The sequence below is a fragment of the Stegastes partitus genome, unplaced genomic scaffold (assembly GCF_000690725.1).
Source record: "Stegastes partitus isolate 25-593 unplaced genomic scaffold, Stegastes_partitus-1.0.2 Scaffold676, whole genome shotgun sequence".
NCBI classification, from domain to species: domain Eukaryota; kingdom Metazoa; phylum Chordata; class Actinopteri; family Pomacentridae; genus Stegastes; species Stegastes partitus.
This window is the reverse complement of record NW_007578407.1, coordinates 232481-252845: the sequence shown is the minus strand read 5'-3', so window position 1 is coordinate 252845 and position 20365 is coordinate 232481. Positions and strand designations below refer to the sequence as shown.

The window sequence follows — 20365 nt, the reverse complement described above, 5'->3', positions numbered from 1 at the left end:
CCGGCTTGCTCTTCTTCGTTGGTGCTACTTCACTCGACGTCTCTCATGAAAGGCATCCATTCATTTTTGTAAAATATAGCATTAAATTACACACTTTTGCCATTTCTTGTCCAGTAATCCGGGATGATTGAACCGAAGAAGAGGGTGGCGGACATGGCGGTGGTTCCCGCTGCCGTGAAGCGGCCCCGTACGGAGCTAGTGGCGGCAGCTCAGTCTCAGCAACTCGTGGCCACGGTACGGAGAGTAGCTACTGTTACCAGAGGACTAAAGTGATCCCAGAAACTAGTAGCTAACGCATATATACATAGAGATAAATAATATATCCTGTCATTAACAACTGCACATTTGTCCAGTGTATCCTCAAGGGCATTAACTGGAACCGGAAGTTGTTTTCAGGCTCGTAAACAATACTAGGCTGCTAGCTAGAAAGATAGTCACGAAAATAACTGCAGAAAAATACAGTGAAGTGTTTAATTCACTTTCAGCCCCTTCCAGCTAGGACTGGGAAAGGCATTAGTATTCGGAATTTAATATTTGTCTGATTAATTGTCTGGTGGGAATATGATAGTGGGCACTTGTTTTTGATTTCCTCACAAAGTCTTGAGTTCTATAAAATAGGCAGCAAATGGAAATTTCACTTCAATAACAGACACCGTGAAACACAAATGATGTTGAAATAACATTTTCTTGTTATTCGTACACATGCCTAGGTGCCAGATAATACCACAGATTCTAATAATCCCTGTTTGACTTCTAATTATGTTTTTCCATCACAAGTCATCATGGAAAGTCAATCTTTGAGCACACACTGACAGAAAAACTGATAATGCAGAATTCAACAAGTGATATTATGTGAAACATATGTAGTTGCACGGCACAAGAATGCAATAAAAACATATAGAAGACTTTTAAAAAATAATTACAATTTTTCAATTGATTCTCCAAATGTTCTGAATCAGTTATTCTGAATCAAAAATGATCTTATTAAGTACTTGACATATTAGCCTTAAATTTCTCAATCATCTGTAATGTTCAAGCAGATTTTTTTTCTAAAAATGAGATGATTTGACGTGGAATAACCTTACTATCATACAGCCCACTGTAGTAAACATTAGCTGGATAACTCACCTAAGCATATAGTAACATTACTGATGCTGGCATAACCTTACAGTGGTCTCCCCTGGGCAATTGGTGTATGGATGACCTGTTACTATCATCTAAATTGTCTGCACTGCAATTTCTTTGTCCTTATTGGTCAATGCATTGTCCACATATCATCCATAATGCTGAGAAAAGTGTTGTTATTGTGTTACAGCAACTGTTTTCTACTTTTCTTTGTCTTAATGTCAGAGTCATGTATTGACCCCTGGTGTGTCTCCCATAGGGCCCTTCACGGAGCTCCAGCCTGCAGGCTCCCATCATGTTGATGTCTGGCCACGAGGGTGAGGTTTATTGCTGCAAGTTTCACCCCAATGGAGCCACGCTCGCCTCCTCAGGATTTGACAGGCTCATATGTAAGTTATTGACACTTCACAATTACACCATTGCAGCCGTGAGACAAATCTTTGCGTCAGTGACACATCTTTGTCAAAATGTATTCAATCTCGCAGTGACTGTGAATAAGTTGATGTACGCTGTGTTTCTTTCCTGCAGTGCTGTGGAATGTGTATGGAGATTGTGAGAATTACGCCACCCTGAAGGGCCACAGCGGAGCAGTGATGGAGCTGCATTACAACACAGATGGCAGGTAAAGACGATTGTCTGGGATGTAAAAGATAACCGATACTTTCTTCTCAGCAAAACTCTTGCAAAAAAAAAAAAAGAAAAAGGTCAAAATCTGATGTTGTCAAATTTAAATTGAATATCTACTATCAATACATTAGTTGGTTATTGGTGAATTTGTTAGTGATCGCAATTGACTTTAAACCATTCAAGCGTGAGTCAAAACTTCCAAGCTTTTCTTAATGTTATTTAAGTGAAGGCTCTTGTCAAAACAGTGAATCTGAGACGGGATGTGAGTGAGTTTTTATTCATGAGCCTGTAAGATTATCTGCTACTAATCACTCATATTAATCTCAACTGAACTATCTTGTAAACTCAACTGTTTATGCTAGTATCTGTTATTCACGGAGAGCAACTCACATTTGCCATTAATAAAGGTTACCAGCTTGCAGAGATCATCGACAAGTGACACATCAAACCCATGCCTCTTAACTCGTGCTTTGATCCTGTTTCTTGATAAAGGCTGAACAACTGTGATTTCTTGCTGTGTATTTCAGTGTGCTGTTCTCGGCGAGCACAGACAAGACCGTAGGTGTGTGGGACAGTGAAACAGGTGAGAGGATCAAGCGTCTGAAGGGCCACACCTCCTTCGTTAACACCTGCTACCCAGCCCGCCGAGGGCCCCAACTGGTCTGCACTGGCAGCGACGACGGGACTGTCAAGGTGAGATTTCCGACTGGAAGATGGTTTAATTAACATATTAACCTGTTGAGATGTTGTTTTGTTTGAATCATTGTGTTGGTTGGGTTGGAAAATTGAACTCCCTCATTGGATTTTCATGTGTTTGTCTACGCAATAGTTGTGGGATATCCGGAAGAAAGGGGCGATCCACACTTTCCAGAACACCTACCAGGTCCTGGCTGTGACATTCAATGACACCAGTGATCAGATCCTGTCTGGAGGCATCGACAACGACATCAAGGTACTGAGCTCCAGCATTTACAGAAAATCAGGGAATGGCACTAAAAATAATATCATCTTGAAAAAAAAAGCTCTGCATTAAAAAAAGAGTTTAAGATTTTTTCCATCAAGCTGTTGGTTATACATATTGACTTTAATGGAAAAAAAAGTTATGTTAATTATGCTGACTAAACGTTATTAGTGCAATTACTGTATAAGTTTAGTCCCGACGATAATTGACAGTAATAATTTCTTGGGCACATTTATAGAGAACAAACAAGCAAAGACTTGACTCTATATTACACACATACATATGTATGAGGTGTGACAGAAAAATTCCAGGACCTGAATATCAGATCTGATAATCAGCCAGAGCTGATAATCAGTTGATTCCAAATAAAGATGCTGTTCTGCATTGCCATTACCATCTTAGTGTGGCTGCGCAGTATCACAAAATACAATAGTTTTTGTTGGATATATTTTTTTATTAGCAATAAAGGGTCCTACTTTTATTACTGAACCAAAGTGTCTCTCTCTCTCTCTCTCTTCACCCTTCTGTGGGGCTGAAAGACGCACAACTTTGTCTGTTCTCTTGTTGTTATTCATATTCTTAAGCATTTCATAAAAATAATCATAAAGGCTACATCCAGTGCTTTATAAATATAGGATGTTTCTAAGCACAAAAAAATCAAAGAAGCTAGTTTTCCAGAAAAACACAATATGGATCATACACTGTTCTTTATTAAGCAGTCTGTCAATACTATTTTATGCTGGAGGGACAAATGTTAACTAGAAATGAATTGTGTTTACATGCATAGCTTGGACATGTTTGTTTTGCGTGCATACCTTCTGTGATATGACTGTTTGTCGTCACGATGATTAACCACTGTTGGAGAAACTTGCTCCAGAGGCCATGACTGAAATATGAAAAGGATCACAAAAAAAAATCCAAGGCCTTCCATTCCTTTCATTCTCTAAATATTTTCGGTCTAAATCAAAGGCTTGTGTGTATCTGGTGAGCTGGACTGCATTTGATTAATCAGAAAATATCCAATACAGATAACACAGTTTTGATAGAAATAGCTACCGACTGAATACTGTAATCAAATTTGATAAAGTTTAACCTAATTATCCAAAAATGAAATATTGTAATTGATCAGTAGTGGAATACCACAAGTCTATTAATTACCACATTAATGACTACGAAAGTACATTCTAAAAGAAGAAGCAACAGTCTTATTTTTTATTGCTATAATCAGGGATTTTCCTGGATCACTGTACCCAACACTGAGCACGATCAGTCAATGAAAAGTAAACGCATTGAGTCTGAATTTATTCAAAAGAAATATGTGCATTTCTGACCATCTGATAACAAAAATGCCCATTATGCTTCAGTAAATGAAATCCAAGTTAACAAAATTGGTTATTGTGTTTTGTCATTTTGGTTTCGGTGATATCCCTTTTGACAAAAATTCCTCCAAGCAGGAAAAACCCCAGTATAACGATATAATTAGATCATGTCTAACAATGCAGCTGGTAGTTTTTGTGGAGATTTCAAAGATGACTGTGCAGCAGCAGTAACAAAGGGATTGCTTTCTCTTTTTTTTTTTTAGTTTTCATCGAGGTTTCCTTTATTTTTCTGCTGTAACTCAATTGCAGTCATTTTTCATTTGGCTATAAGTGAACCAAGGTGCCTACATACGGTTTTTACAAGCTCGTTGACAGTACACTGTAAAGCTACCTCATGCTGGTGCTGCTCACACCATAAAACTGTGAGTTTGCTGCTGCACATCTGCTTCACTCACGCATCTTGCACAATGTTTACGAATCAGTTTGCAACCTACTTTTGAGTACAAACTTTTAGCGTTGTGTTTATGTGTATGTGCCATTTGTAGCTCTGACTCCAACCACATTCATAACAATCAGTTTTTGCCCTCAAGGTATGAATACACACCTGACAGTGACATAGCAGCTCATGCCTACACTATGCTCTCGATACTTCCTTGTGGTAAAACCTTGTCAATAGCTATTGTTTGTGTTGTGCAGGTGTGGGACCTGAGGCAGAATAAGCTGATCTACAACATGCACGGTCATGGTGACTCAGTAACTGGACTCAGCCTGAGCTCTGAGGGATCATACCTTCTCTCAAACTCCATGGACAACACAGGTAGTATTTCCTTTTATTCAGCTGTCAACAGTGAATTTTTTTTTCCCTATGGAAGAATAATTTTCCTGACTTTTGTCTTTGTCCCTGCGCAGTGCGTATTTGGGATGTTCGGCCGTTTGCGCCCAAGGAGAGATGTGTGAAAATTTTCCAGGGCAACGTTCACAACTTTGAAAAGGTAACATAAATAGCTCTCTGACCCTCTTTGTGGTCTTACAGTATGGAGGGCGATACTACTTTTTGTTGTTGAACACACAAACCAGAAGAAGAGACGTGATTTAAACCTGTAGTCTTTCTAATAACCAGCATGGGTTGTGTAGAGGAGAAAATGATCCGACCTCTCACTTGATTTATCACTTCAGTAAACATATTCCTAATAAATTTATGATCTTAATCATTACTTTCAAGTCTCCTTCAATATAGTATGGTGGTCATTTTGTTAATAATGGTCACACTAACAGGAAAACAGTTGATAAAGCAGGAGGTGTTATAGGACAAATCCACTCTCTTGTCCAAACCAGGTCAAGAAGAGGGTGGTGGCCAAAATGCCAGACCTTGCATCTTCAAAACAGGAAAACAGTTTCTTTTATACAGTCCATGACCCAGACTAACAGATTTTATATATCTGAGAAAACATTGCAAGAACACCAAACAATCAGTTTTTCCTGAAAAGTTACTATATTCATCTTCTGGGGCTGCATGGTGGCTCGATGGTTAGCACCGTTGCCTAGCAGCAAGAAGGTCACAGAAGGACACCCGGGATCTTTCTGCGTGGAGTTTGCATGTTCTCCCCGTGCAGTGTGGGTTCTCTCTGGGTTCTCCGGCTTCCTCCCACACGGTCCAAAAACATGTTGAGGTTAATTGGTGATTCTAAATTGTCCGTAGGTGTGAATGTGAGTGTGCTTGGTTGTCTGTCTCTAAGTGTAGCCCTGTGATAGACTGGTGATCTGTCCAGGGTGTCCCCTGCCTTCACCCTGAGTCAGCTGGGATAGACTCCAGCCCCCCGTGACCCTAGTGAGGATGAACAGGTGTATAGATAATGGATGGATGGATTAATCTTCTGACCCCTAAAACCCACCGATGGGTTGCAAAGGCATGTTATCGTAAAGAAATGCCAAAATGTCACCGTTTGTCTGAGCCAGAAACGGTAAAAACAGAACGATCGTCTCATTTTAACTTACTGATAGTCCTTGAACTCCTCATCTGTTCAAGTGGGAAAATGAACCAAATCTGAGCTTAAAATCTTCATTTTTTTAATCAAAATCTCATTATTCTACATGTCCCCATTTCAAAATTTGCTAAAAATAAACTCTTTGCTTAAGTCATATTCTGCATTAAAAAAACCATCTCTACTTCTTGGTGCAACTGTGAAGCCATTAGTGCTTCCACTGCAACCAGCAGTCACTTGGCAAAAATTCAGGGACTTCGGTCCTGAACTGCAGGTTGTGTTATCACAGAGAATAGAGGAGAATTGTGGAAGCAAATTGTAGTTATAATATCTATAGTATGTGGAGTCAGCATGTTTCCAGTATTGGCAACACCTGTGGGTACTTGGAGAAATGTGGTATGTGTTAATTCCAATTTTTCTTTAAATGTTTGTAAAATAAATAACCTAACAAATTCTCAGAGTTTACTCTGCTTCTAGCCACGGTTGAACTGTTTCCATAGATGCGTAGGACTTTAAATTGCAGTGTAAAATAAGCCCACAGAGTGTCAAAATGCCCAGAAGCTGCTTTTGGGTTCAGAGTGTTAATGCACTTTAATCCTGTTAAACTTCTTTGATTCAGTGTATAAATTTATACACAAGTGTCTCACTGATGCAGTCCTGCTGGCAGTATTCACGCCTGGCTACACGTTGTTGCCTTTCTTCTTTTTCTGCGAATGAAGAGCTCATTTATCAAATTAAGATAACAGCAGCTCACATGTGGAACAGTTGTGCATTAATGCAGCTTTTCTTCTTGTTTAGAATTTGCTGAGGTGCTCCTGGTCTACTGACGGCAGCAAGATAGCTGCAGGCTCAGCCGACAGGTGAGGAGCAGACACACACGCGTACAATACATGAACAGGAGCTTACACACACACACACACACACACACACACACACAAAAACACACATTATTTATTATATTTCTGGTACGGTTAACTATATTTTATTATCTGGTTCTGAGAGATTCTTGCAACAGTGATTTTCCAGAGAGGCAAAGTGCTGACTGGCTGCTGAGATTCAGTGCAGTCCTTGCTTAGTGTTTCTGAAGTTCAACTTTTTCCAGTAATTTATATTCTAAAGTAAATAAGGATCTACCACAGCGCTTCATATCAAACAGTAAAACCGTTTGTGTCTTAGAATGGGAGAAAAAAAAAAGAGTAAAATACACCTTTATTGTCTATTAGCGGGATAAATTATTGCTAATGCGGTAACAAAAAACAATTAATTGAGTTATAATCATTTGTTAAATGACTAATTTGCTTCTCCCATAAAAATTGAGCGCCGCAGCAGCGCCCTTACTTATATCACTACTGTAACTCAAGTCTCAATTATGTCCAGAAAATCCACTAACGCTCTCCTTTAATGGCATTTTCTAATCGTCTAGCTGTAATCTCTGCACTCAACTCAGCTCGCCCATAGACTTTAAATCCACTGCGGTCTGTGACTTGGAGAAGAAGGTGTTCATTGAAGGCAGCTCAAAACAAACGAGCAGTGTTTTCATAAATCCCTCTGTTTATTCAGATTTGACGGTTATGTTCCAGAGCTGATTTTTTTTTTTTTTTTTGGTAACTTGCATGATCATAAATGTAAATATTTGGATTTTTTAAAAAACATTTGAGTCTCTTCTGTTAACCATTTTGTCTGCGTTTGTAGATTTGTGTATATTTGGGACACCACATCTCGTAGAATCCTGTACAAGCTGCCGGGACACGCCGGCTCCGTCAACGAAGTCGCCTTCCACCCAGAGGAGCCTATAGGTGAGTCAAACCGCTGCTTCAGTGTGAGACAAAACTGAAATACATTTATTTAAAGAACACAAGAATGAGCTAAGTAAAGTTGAAGCCGAGTTGGGTAAGCGCAGGGTTTCCAAGTGCCAGAAATCCGTTCATTTGGCTGATTCGTTCATCTGAGGCTTAGTTATAAAACAAAATAAGTATATTCATCTTTTTCTCCCTTTTGTCTCTCCACACAGTGCTGTCTGGCTCCAGCGATAAACGTCTGTACATGGGAGAGATCCAGTAGTGTGTGCGTGTGTGTGTGTGTGTGTCTGCGAGTACACTTGATGGTGCGTGTGTGTGCGTGTCCTGCCTCGGATGGGTGATGTTCAGCGGCGGGTCAGGAGTCTCTGTAGTTTCAAATGCTTCTGCTTGTCTCAGAACAACCTCAGGACGTGCGTTTGAAGTTCATTACGCTCAGTCACAAGAACATCCACAATGATTTGTTTTTTATTCTGACATTTCTTTTTAATAAACTTCAGTCTTCTGTAAAAAAAACAAAAAACTGTTTTGTCACTGTGATGCTTCGCTGATGAAACTGAGTATAAACAGGCAAACTATTAAAACAAGTTATATCATTCACCCACGACTACTTAAACTAAAACCAGCATACCTCTGGGGCAACTACGTTTTTGGACTGGTTTTGATTTGTTACGGCAGGGTTTTAAATTAAATCCCTTGTATCCAACAGAACATGCAGAGTTTGTTTGTTAGGGGTCAACACAAGTAGCTGAGATTTTATTGGAACATTGAGGCAAAATGTGAAATAGGACGACGGTGTTTCTTTTCATTTCGGTCAGGATGTTCATGGTGCTACTTTACACATCTGTGTAAGTATCTGTAAGTATGGGAAATTAAATGTGTAATTCAAACACACCATAAGCTGCCTCTGGCCATTTATGCAACCCTGCAGCTTTTCTTATTGGTTGCTGTTTTCTAATAAACTTTTTACAGTTCCCGAGAGACACTACAGTTTGCATATCTTATAATGCCCTATTGTTTAACAGTGCTTTTATAGTGTTATAACCTGCCAAAAAAATGTGAAATTGACCCATTATTTAACACAGTAAACTCACTAAAAAATACTTGTATACATTTATTTCTTTTATAAAAAATGCAGTTTTATTATTAGCTTTGGCTCTGGTTTATTTTGTCTGTATGAATTAGGTCAGGGTAATTAGCATTTTTTAAGTTACAGCTGTTCCAGTTTTTTTTTCCTCTCCAGTCTGATTGCATAATAAACCTGGATTTATTGCATAAGTGGGGCTGTGATTTGAAGTCATTTCATCTATTCCAATTATTAGTATTTTTCTGAGATTTGCTCTTTCGTATGCAAAGTTAGTTCAGCACATTTTAAACACTAGCATTTCAAAGTGCTTTACATAAGACGTTAGGAAACATTTAAACACGCACAAGAGAAAAAAAACCTAAATGATCACTGGGGTAATAGAAACAGACGATGACGTGGGAATTGGGAAATTTGGATGAGGCTGGCACTACTAGGATCCCATGATTAAAGCCAAAACCATCAATGTGTCGTCTGTCTTTCAGTGTTTTCCATTAGCTTCTCTGTGGAAGTCAGCCCCAAGCAAGGCTATTTATTCTGCTTTATTTTTGAAAAAGGCTAAATAATGTCCTATGACAGCTGGGCACTGTAGGTTTTAGCAGAGGTCCTACCAGCAGCAGTAAATAGAGCATTTGTTGGGACTATTTTTATCTGCGGAGGTGGTGCTTTAATGAGTGGTTGGTTTGTCCATTATAAATAAATAATTTTTGAGTTGCGCACTGTAGAAAGAACAAATCAAAGAAAAAAAAAAAAAGCTTACTAAAAATGAGGATGGTAATTTTTTAAAAAACAAACAAAAAAAACGTGTATTTCTTTCAATAAAATGTCATGAATGAGGCTAAAATAGTGTACTCTGTCTCTCAATTTGTCCAACAGCTTCTCAACCCCAGGGCTATTTAAAAGGGGTAAATAAGTTACTATAATGACTGAGCTCCGTAGTTTTTGGCAAAGGTCACTCCCGCAATCGTAAATAACACATTTGTTGGGACTATTTTCAGCTGAGGGTAGCTGGTTGGTTGATTATCATAATTTTTTTTTTTAGAGTTTTGCACTATAAAAAGCAAAGACGGCTCCAGTTTAGGAACCACCGAACAAATGCAATTTTATGTGCTTTACATAAGGCATTAGTAAACAAGTTCAAGCTGACCAAAACCAAACAAACAAACAAAAACAATTTCCCACAATAACTGTATTTTACTGTATTTTTTTTATTTTTTTTTTATTTTTATTTTTTTAGCAGAGATAAGTCCAGCAGCAAAATGAAAATAAACAAATAAAACAGAAAACATTTAAGAAGACTATTTTTAGCTGCGGATATTAGACTATTATAATCAAACCATTTTGAGTTTTGGCATATTTCAAACAGGTAATTTCCATTTATTTATTTATTTTTTACAACCCACTAACCAACAGCGAGGTGGACTAGGATAACTGTTTGTGCACTGAAAAGCACAATAGTGAAGGAGCTTTAGGCTGACTGCTTAATCCGTTTCATTATTTCAGACATGAGTATGTGATGGTAGGACAGATAGCGGTAATTGGAACATAGCATAAAATGATCTGTCTCGCGGTGATTGTCATGAGGCCCCGCGATAACAGCCGGAGCGGTCACTATCTGCCTTTTCATCTCTAATAGTTTTCCGAACTTGTGTGAAGCTGGCTTTATTGGACGGTGCTGCTGGTAAGTAGCTGAGATTAAACAAGGCTGTTAATTGTGTTGATTTCCGCTCTGAATGACCGCGAGCTGAGGAGCCGAGCAAGCACCTCGGGGCCGGCGGCGGCTCCTCGGTGTGAATCCGCTCCGCCGGTGCAGGGAGGCGGCCACGCTCCGCCGGTCTGGACCCCCTCGCCCCGCGCGAGACCCCGTTTTCTTTTGTGATCCTCTCGAGCGCCTCGCGGAGAGCTGCTGCTGCCGCTCGGTCGCGCGCACTCACGCACGCGCATCTGCAGAATCCATGCAGCTCCTCCTTAAGGGGTCGCGCGGTGACTGAGAGCCCCCACCCCCTCCTCTCCCTCTCTCCCCCCTCTCTCTCTNCCACCCCCCCGGCTCCTCCTGCGCTCGCCCCGGCACCGATTGTTGACAAAAGACGCTGGCGAGACGGAGCGAAGGAGTCCAGAGCCCGGTACCGGTGAGCAGACCCGCCCGTTAACTTGACTTCTCTTCCTCGAGGAGAACGGGATCCAGAAGGCGGCGGCTGAGGGGAGGGGGACGAGGACTCTCCCGCTCCGAGAAAACCGTGAGTCACAACGGGCTGCTTTGTGTCCGATCGCATGTAGCCGAACGTTAGCAGCACTGCGGGGTCGGTCCCCTCCTCCCCCGCCGCCCCCGTGTGATCCGGTATCATATGACGCTCATTTGTGTGTGTAGCCCGGGGCACGTTATGACAGCTCTCCGTCTCTCTTTGTGTCTTTGTGTGTCCCCTCTTCGGAAGGTGTGGCTGAGGTGATTCGGCGGTGGTCGGACCGCAGCAGGCCGGTGTGGAGTGGACCCCCTCCTCCTCTTCCTCACCTCTCTCCTTCCTGAAAACCGCCCGTATTTACCGACCAAACCAGAGGCCAAGATGGGTCACTGGCTGTGAGCACCAGCGCCAGTCCCGCGTCGCTGGAGGAGGAGGCGGCCTTGGGCAGGTCTATTCAGCCGGGAATGGTGTGAGCTGAGACGACCAGGCAGTCTGGATCTGACCGGGGATCCATCATTCCCCCGGAGCCTCCGCGGCTCCAAGCCGCGTCCTGAGCCCTCCAAAATGGGGAAGTGCGACGGAAGATGCACGCTGCTGGTGATATGTTCACTGCAGTTGGTAAGCGTGCATGTTTGTGTGTGTGTTTGCACGACTCTACTCACTCAGCATGAAGATATAATTAGAGCAGACTACACTTTGTAATCAGACATTTTTGTCCAGCCTCTCTGTACAGTCACTCTAAAAACAGCAGCTCTGAGCTGCAGCTGCTGGGGTGCCATGTCACATTACAGGGGAGGGTGTGTGTGTGTCTTTGAAGCAGGGGGAACAGGGCAGGGGGCGCTTTGGTGTCAGGGTGGTCTATGTTTGTAAAGAGGAGGGTGATAGTCTTATTCAGGGAAAACCATGTGAATGTTAAGCACAGACAGGACAAGGAGGCCCTGTTCACCATCTGGTCTCTATTCTGGAGTTAAAGTTAGATGTTCTTTGTGCTCTCAGATAGCTCGAGACTACCCCAGTAAAATGTAATAAGTGTGTAATCAGAGTGGGTATCATCTGTTCCTGCAGTGGGATGCAGGTATAAACAGCAGCAGCGGCTAGTTGTCGAGGCTATTGTTTGCCGGGCTGATGAGTTGTTGTGCAGCGGGGGGATTTGGCCCATAGATTCTCATTCGTTTGGCGGAGCTTTTTGGGGGTGCTCCTCTTTTTACAGTCACTGGACTGGCTGGTGCTCCAGGCAGTTACCATGGAAACAACTGCGGCAGACCTGTGTATGTGTGTCCTTGTCACTGTCTGTGTGTGCGTGTGTTTGGAGTGTGTGAAACCTTGATTACTTGTGTGTGTTGTGTTGTATTTGCATATCTGCTCACTTAACGCCTGTTTGTTTTCTAATGTGTGTATGTGTGTATATATATATATATATATATATATATATGACCCCTCCCCTTCCCCCTGCCTCCCCAGGTGGCAGCCCTCCAGAGGCAGGTGTTTGATTTTCTGGGCTACCAGTGGGCCCCCATTCTGGCCAACTTCCTGCACATCATGGCCGTCATCCTGGGCATGTTCGGCACTGTGCAGTTTCGCTTCAGATACCTCATCTTTGTGAGTATATCCGTGACCTCCTGCTGTTGTCACAGTTCCTGTTCGCTAGCTGTTTTACTTAACCACGTGCAGCTGCTTTCACACAAACACTGATCCCTGTTTCTGTTTGGCAGTATGCAGTTTGGCTGGTCCTCTGGGTGGGTTGGAACTCCTTCATCATCTGTTTCTACCTGGAGGTTGGAAACCTGTCTCAGGTAAGATGTGGTATTTGTGCGACAGATGTACAACTAATTTGCTCTTCTTTTGTCGTACTGAAACAATAAGTCAATTCATAGATTTTCCAGCTATTTTAACAATCAACTGAACTTTCAAGTCACTTGTTCTATAAGGTTTTTTAAGGTTATTTGCAACTCCCCATCACAGTCTGCATAGGCTAGTACCAGGTTATCTGAAAAGTTCATGCTTTCTCGCATCACTTCATTGTTTTATTTAAGCATATTTTAGAGACCTAAATAAGCCTTTTCTGCAATCTGATTCCCAACATTTACCTAGCAACTCCCTGGTTGGGAACTAGTGGGATCTGATATTCAGCATTTTTCTGATTATCAGTATTTTGTTTGTTTGTTTGTTGACCGATTCATGATAAATGATACATAAATGTGCTACTTTGCCTCTGATGCAGCCACTTTGCTGCTACTGTGGCTGGAGGAGACGATCACTATCTGATTGGTTACATGTCACTGGTAGTAGCCAATCAATACTGAGGGACACATCTTTAATTAGACACATCCAGAACATAACTGAACAAAGGCATTTCGACAAAGTTTTGTGATAGAGTTGATTGATTTTAATTTTTACTTCAAATGTGTATTAGTTCCAAATATCAGTCACCTAGATTACTAATGTTTAATATCAATATCAACCCTGAAAAGAAAACTATTTTCTCAAATGTTGCAATAGACTGAGGTTGCAGTAATGACAATAATCATTACCTGTAACCATGCCTTCATTGACATTTATGTGTGTGTGTGTGTGTGTTCAGGACAGGGATTTTCTCATGACTTTCAACACATCCCTCCATCGTTCGTGGTGGATGGAGCACGGTCCCGGTTGCCTGGTGACGCCAGTGCTGGACTCTCGCATGGCCCCTGATGACCACCATGTCATCACTGTATCCGGGTGTCTCCTTGACTACCAATACATCGAGGTGTTGAGTTCGGCCATTCAGATCCTTTTGGCCGTACGTATCTAACGCGCACGCTCAAGTAGCTTTTACGGTGCATTGATTTTTGATTTCGCACACCATCACGCCACTGACATTTTTACAAACGCTGTAAAAAAAAATTTAAAAAACAACTGATTATTGTGCTGACCCTCCACATTGGGCTAAAACATTTTCTGTGAAATATCGGACAGAAACTCTAAAGTCAGCAGTGACTCAGCTTATACAACAACAGTCATCTTATTTCTGACCATCTCTTCTCTCCGACAGCTCTTTGGCTTCGTATACGCCTGCTACGTAAGCAAAGTCTTCCAGGACGACGAGGACAGCTGTGAGTGCTTTTCGTCTTCCCCCTAAAAGCTTGTTGATCGTCTTCTAGCGCCTTGTTTAGCTGATTAGGTTTACTTGTCATACTGTCGAAAGTGCTTTTGTATTAGAGATCCTTTGCCTTGGCTGTGAGTGATGCTATCTCCTCGTTTCCTCCTGCATGAGTCATGCTTAGCGTTATCTCTGCAGAGGATTCCCTCCGGGTGATCTGAGCGCTCCATCTGCGGGGAGTATTAAGAGACGAAATTCCCGCCATGAGAATGTCCGTCTGTCTGCTGGCTAGTGCTTGTCTGTCGGCTTGGGTGTGCCATCTGTGTGTCTGAATGATTTTCCTCGCGCGTGTTTTACTTTCACTCAATAGAGGAAATTAGGTTCTGTAATAAGAAGCTTGATTTCCTATTAGAGGAAGGACATGCTGTGTCTGTGATGTCTCAACAGCAGGCTGTCATAATTACATGCATGTGTTAACATAGTGGTAATGATGGAGTAGCAATAAAAAAAGAGCAGCTTTGTTGTTATTAGTTGTTTAGGATGCATTTATGCTATAGCCTACCCAATATAGAAGGCCTATATCAGCTAAGCATTCTTTAAATTTATATTTTTGACCAACATATGTGCAAAGGGAGGCATTTTACAGTGTTGTGATGGAAAAATTTGTAATGGCAACCCATTTCTTGCTTCGTATCAGCTCACATATAGTACACACCACGTACCAATACATCTGCAATAAGCTAACAACAGCCTAAGTTTTGCCTTAGTTTTCCAAATCTGTCATGCACCACTTTATTGCAAAACATGTGTTGTAAATTAATCATATCCTGGTGATATTTTCACAATGCTTTAAAAAAAACGCAACAATCCAACATCTCAGGAAAATATCTGGCCTCTGGAGAAAACAGCGTAACAATGCAGACAACCTGGGGCTGTTTTCTTTATCAACTGGCGCATTGGACGTTTGTTCCGAGAATTGATCGAGAAAGATTAGAAGAACGTATCAGTGATACAGAGGCAATGACAGAGATGATATATTGGGGGGATATATTGGTGTTGCATCTCTGCAGATTCTGATGTCACAGTGGGTTTGCGGTGTTACGAAGGTACACTGAATGCATTAGATGATACAATCTGATGCCTTCAGGTATCACAATATAATCTGATCTCGAAAGGCAGCACTTGGAATGATGTCATCTCTGTTCTCTCTCTCTCTCTCTCTCTCTCTCTGAAGTTGACTTCATCGGTGGGTTTGACTCTTACGGCTACCAGCCTCCTCAGAAGTCCTCTCATCTGCAACTGCAGCCTCTTTACACGTGAGTTGCAAATATAACCCTCTCTAAATTAATTCTTCTTTAATCTCTTTATTTTTAATCTTATTGTCTTTCAAGTGGCACTCCAACAGTTTGGTACAGCAATTATGTGAAGTTGATGGACTCAAAAAAGGCATATTTGAAAAATAATTGTTCATTTCAAAGGCTGAAATATCCTGAATAGTCCACAGTATGGATAAAGCTCCACTTAATTACATCTTTGTCTCTTCTTTTAATCTCCCTTATCATGACACAGTTTTTCTGTTTGTATGTATTAGAGTTGAAGAGTTGTAAGTAACAATTCTTTTCATTGTTGATTATTGTGTAGTTTGTTTTCTTGAATAATTAATTAGTTGTTTGATCTATAAAAATGTCACACAAAGACGAAAAATGTGATCTGTGTTTCCCAAAGCTCACAATGATGTCTTGTCTCAGCTACATGTCTTAGAAAAGTAAAGAAACCAGAAAATATTCAAATTGAAGAAAGTGCAATCACTGAATTTTAAATTTCTTATTCCTAAAAAATAACTAAGCTGATTAATTCATTATCGAAATAGTTGGGAATAAGTTTAACAGTTGTTAACTGATTGATTAATCATCTCAGCTCTAAAATGTTTAAGTATCTGATTCAAAGTTTTTCTCCCCAGATTTTAGAAACGGTCACAAAAAGATGTTCTGAAACTGTTTTCATGGGTTGATTAGTGTCATGACAGTTAACTCAGCGTCATGTGTAAAATCGATGGAGTGCCCCTTTCATGTAATCACATCAAGGTGCTGTATACTGTAACATGGATATCTGACTGTACATCACCCCCCTGATCTCCTCCTCCTCCTCCTCCTCTCTGCATCCCAGGGCTGGTTAACCGATGGTAGCGCCCCCTTCAGGCCAAACCCTGATGGTGTCACTGTGGATGGAAAGCGGCGGTCGCCCTTGATTACACTCACTCTCTGTGTCACAGTTTACCTGAGGAACGGACTTAACCCCACCCGGAGGGAGAGGTGTATATGTGCGTGTGTGCATGTGTGATTGTGTCTGAGAAATACAGCCCTGAATAGAATGTACAGAGCTCAGGGAAGAAACCAGCATGCCAGGTGGTGCGATGAGGTGAAGGAGACGCAGGGGGAGGGCAGAGGAGATGCAGAGAACAAGAGCTGGGACACGTCTGTCAAATCACCGAAGACACAGTTCACTAAACTGCCAGCTCTCAACACTCCCACTAGTGTGTTTGTGCGTGTGTGTACTTGTGTAACTCCACAGGACTAGCTGGTGCTTCGTGGTCGCACCCTGGACTCTTACCACTTGGTGCCCCTGTGATATTTTTTTTTTTTTGTTGCTGGGTGCTCCTGTATGTATGTGTGTGTGTGTGTGTGTGTGTAGGGATGTGGGTGGGGTCACATAATAAAAAGAGGCACAGCTCGTACCTGTTGTCGTTTTAGAATGTGGTGATGTCAAACTAGAGCAGTCTTATGATTCCCGTTCCCAAAGCCATCTCTCCTTCCTGCCGTGCCGTTAAAAACCACTGTTGACATTTAAGCTTTTCACATTACAGCCCGGGCCTGTGGAGGTAATAAAACAGGGCCGGTGGAGCAGAAAGGGCAAGGATGAGGCTGGAGATATTTTATATTTTTATTACCGTCAAAAAAAAATAAAAAATCCCATGAAATAGACTAAAACCGTCAACGTGTTATTCCGTCTCATTGCTTTCCGGCAGCTTGTCTGAGGCACTCAAGCCCATTTGTTCTACTTTCTTCAAAAAAGGAACAAATTATTTCCTACAGCAGCTGGGCACTGTGGTTTTTTAGCAAAGGTCACTCCAACAGATGTAATGATTGTAAATTTACTCGGACCATTTTGAGCCACGGATACGCCGCTTTAATGATTAGCGGGCTGGTGTGTGCGATTGATTCAGAAGAAACTACAGTGTCCAAGTTTCCCGTAACAAAGGAGTGTCATCCAGTGCAACGGTCCAGCTGACTGATGGGTTTTTAATAGCTTTGGACTAAAATAGAGCTGTATTGCATAGAGGAAAAAGCTATATCAGGCATTTGGCTCCGTAGACTGTGTTTCTTAGAGGGATCAATTCCTGGTTGGTTTTGGTTTTTACACAAGATCTGATTAAAGAAAAACAGAATATCACCAGCCTTATCCTTTTGGTTTTACTCCAGAAATCAATTCAAATATCCAGGTTATTTTGTTTTCAGGTAAATAAAATTCAGCCTGTTGTACATGTGCCACTGTTGATTAGGGATGCAGATGGCTTTGGGATCAGGCATTAGTGTGTCTATGGGGAGGGGGAGGGAGGGGGGGGAGCAGTGGGGATACTGTGCATGTAAATAACCAGCCAATGATTGTTTTTGTTGGTTCCATTTAGAAAAAGGGGGTCGCATTAGTGGGTGGGTGGGGAAGTCGGGGAGAGGGTTACACGTCAAAGTTTTACTTTGTACCTGTTTCTCTTGTTCTCTCTTTTTGCAAACCCTCATGCTACTTCGTTTGAACCCATCTGCAGCTAATATTCCCCGTTACCATCTTCACTAACTACATAGGCTCAATGCAGCTCATTCGCCACTCGGAGCACAGCGACGACGGAGGACAAAGTTTGAAAAATGCTCTGAGTGGTTTTTGTAGATGTAACTGGAGACATGAGGAGGGAAGGAGGGAGACAGGTATGATGGGAAGACCTTATTGGGTGTAAGGTGAAGTTTGAAATAATAAAAATACACTTTCTACATTAAATAGGACTTCTGCTGTCATCTGTCGACACATTCGCCCCACGGAGAGTGTCTGGAGGTTTATTAAATTGAGTGCTTTCATTCCTTGATTACATATTAATATTGGGATTATGAGGTAGTGAATTTTTTTGCCAGATTACTTTAGAGGATTATATAAATAATGCACTCTGGTGAGCTGATATTTTACAGTGAGGATTAGTTTGTCAAACAATGCGATGAATGTCACCGAAACGACAGTAAAACATGACAAATATAGCAGCGCGATATTCATAAAGGGACTTGTTTTATCCCTGCGGTGCTAAAGAGTGAGCTCACCGTGACCTTTTGTCTCCATTAATTTTAAGGTGTTACGTTGGTATTCCACCGGGACGATGTGACTGCCAAAATAATGTCATGATAGCTCCATAGAAAGAATATACAGAAAAAGATGTGGCCTGAAGGTGTTTGTTGAGTATAATTACAGAAAAACATCCATCACTACCTTTGCCAAAATGTTATTATGTATTTATATTTATTATTTTAGTATTGTTTCAAATGTACCATTGCTAGAACAGGGTTTAGCTTATTTTCCAACCAAAAGAAGGAGTACAGAACAGAATAACAAATAATATTAAAACTGAGCTCGTAGTGGAAAGCACCTAAGTATATTTATTTACAATTTTGAGTTACTTGTCCTTTATTATTTCCATTTTCTGCTGCTTTATATTTCTACTCCACTCCAGAAGCAAATGTTGTACTTTTTACTCCACTACAGTTATTAGATAACTTTAATTACTTTGCAGATTTAGTTTAATATTACAAAATATAATCAAAAAAATATAGTCATGATGTAATATTCTGGGTTAATTAATGAATTCCCATGGGGAAATTCAAAAACTATAGCCAGCAGATAAACCATATAAAGTAGTTAAATTAGCTTTACCAGCTTCAACACTAAAGTGATTAACACAAATAATGTGTCAGTAATTATAATCCGATCATATACTTTATTCTGAAGTGGGCCATTTTGCATAATGAGAACTTTTGGTACTTTACCTGCTTTCTGATGCAAATACTTTTTTTAAAGTAGATATTAAAATGAATTAATTTTATTTGCAATGGGGTACTTAACTAAATACGAGATCTGCCACCTCTGAAAGTAGCACAGTTTTGAGCTACTTGTAACTTGCAGCCTATAATATAACTTTAGTTCTCTGCACATTTAGTTTAATGATAGTAAATCAAATAATATTAAATATTATCTTTAAAAATGTGATGATCATAGATTATGCAATTTATCACTAGGGGGAAATTTATAGGTTACACCCAGCAGATAAACCATAATTAAATCAGCTTTACCAGCTTCAACAGTAAAGCGATGAACGCAGTAATGTGTCATTAATTATATTATTATCTGAAATTAGCCATTCTGAATCATGAGTACTTTTATTTTTGGTACTTTAATTATATACTGATGCAAATAAATTTAATTTTACTTTAAAAAAAAGAATGCATGAGTAATTTTTCACTCAGTGTGGTATTAGGACTTTCACTTTTGTTCCAGATCTGTGTACTTATTCCACCTTTGCAAATGGCCCATGCAGATTTCAGACTTTAAACTTTGCAAATGTTTCCTGGTGCAAAAGATTTCCTTTGGTTTGTATTTCTACAAGTATTATGTCACCTTATGTGTCACACTTCATAGTTGTGGCTGTTAGCTCAGGATGAGTGCTCCACACATACATAACAGTGCTAAGACTGTCCACATGGTTACCACAGATTTTCTTTAAGGGCAGCCATTATCTCCTGTCTCCGCATTACGTCATGCACACACCGGTTCAGGACAGTCTTCCTCCCTGTCTGCAGCCTCGGGGTCGCCACTGGCACATTCCCTAAAGTCCGCTGGGGTATTTTGGTTTTGTGGGCCACACTCTCTCCCCCCTTTTCACACCGTCCGCTTACATTCCGGAGGTGTAGCGGAGCGTCCAGCAGCCACACACTCTCCGGCCGTGTGGCGCAGCACGTTGCCATGGCTGCCAAGCACCCCGTTACCGTAGAGACCCCGGTACATTGTGTACAGTCCACCCCGAAGAAATCACACAATACCCCCCGTGTAATATCGCATAATGTCATATTTCAAACGATTTTCACCACTTAAATCCAATATAAAGTTTTTAATATGTTATATTG

At 41.0% G+C, this 20365-nt stretch overlaps 2 protein-coding genes across 3 annotated transcripts; both read left to right on the top strand.

The window, feature by feature from the left end:
• The first annotated feature begins 5 nt into the window (after positions 1 to 5).
• snrnp40 (small nuclear ribonucleoprotein 40 (U5)) lies at positions 6 to 9088 on the top strand. The gene is made up of 10 exons (XM_008290488.1): positions 6 to 234; positions 1385 to 1514; positions 1654 to 1747; positions 2280 to 2445; positions 2582 to 2704; positions 4729 to 4849; positions 4942 to 5024; positions 6813 to 6874; positions 7707 to 7810; positions 8026 to 9088. The coding sequence occupies exons 1-10, from the start codon at positions 124 to 126 to the stop codon at positions 8073 to 8075; spliced, it is 1044 nt and encodes a 347-aa protein (XP_008288710.1). The 5' UTR covers positions 6 to 123; the 3' UTR covers positions 8076 to 9088.
• Positions 9089 to 10971: 1883 nt separating this feature from the next.
• Positions 10972 to 18200, top strand: nkain1 (sodium/potassium transporting ATPase interacting 1). 2 transcript variants are annotated; one of them, XM_008290489.1, is made up of 8 exons: positions 10972 to 11131; positions 11327 to 11692; positions 12536 to 12673; positions 12787 to 12867; positions 13656 to 13853; positions 14106 to 14166; positions 15388 to 15469; positions 16320 to 18200. In XM_008290489.1, exons 2-8 carry the CDS (start codon positions 11639 to 11641, stop codon positions 16327 to 16329), a joined length of 624 nt encoding a protein of 207 aa, XP_008288711.1. In that variant the 5' UTR covers positions 10972 to 11131; positions 11327 to 11638; the 3' UTR covers positions 16330 to 18200. The 2 variants fall into 2 exon arrangements, with proteins under 2 accessions (XP_008288711.1, XP_008288712.1); XM_008290490.1 differs by having other exon boundaries at positions 10990 to 11023.
• Positions 18201 to 20365: the final 2165 nt, after the last annotated feature.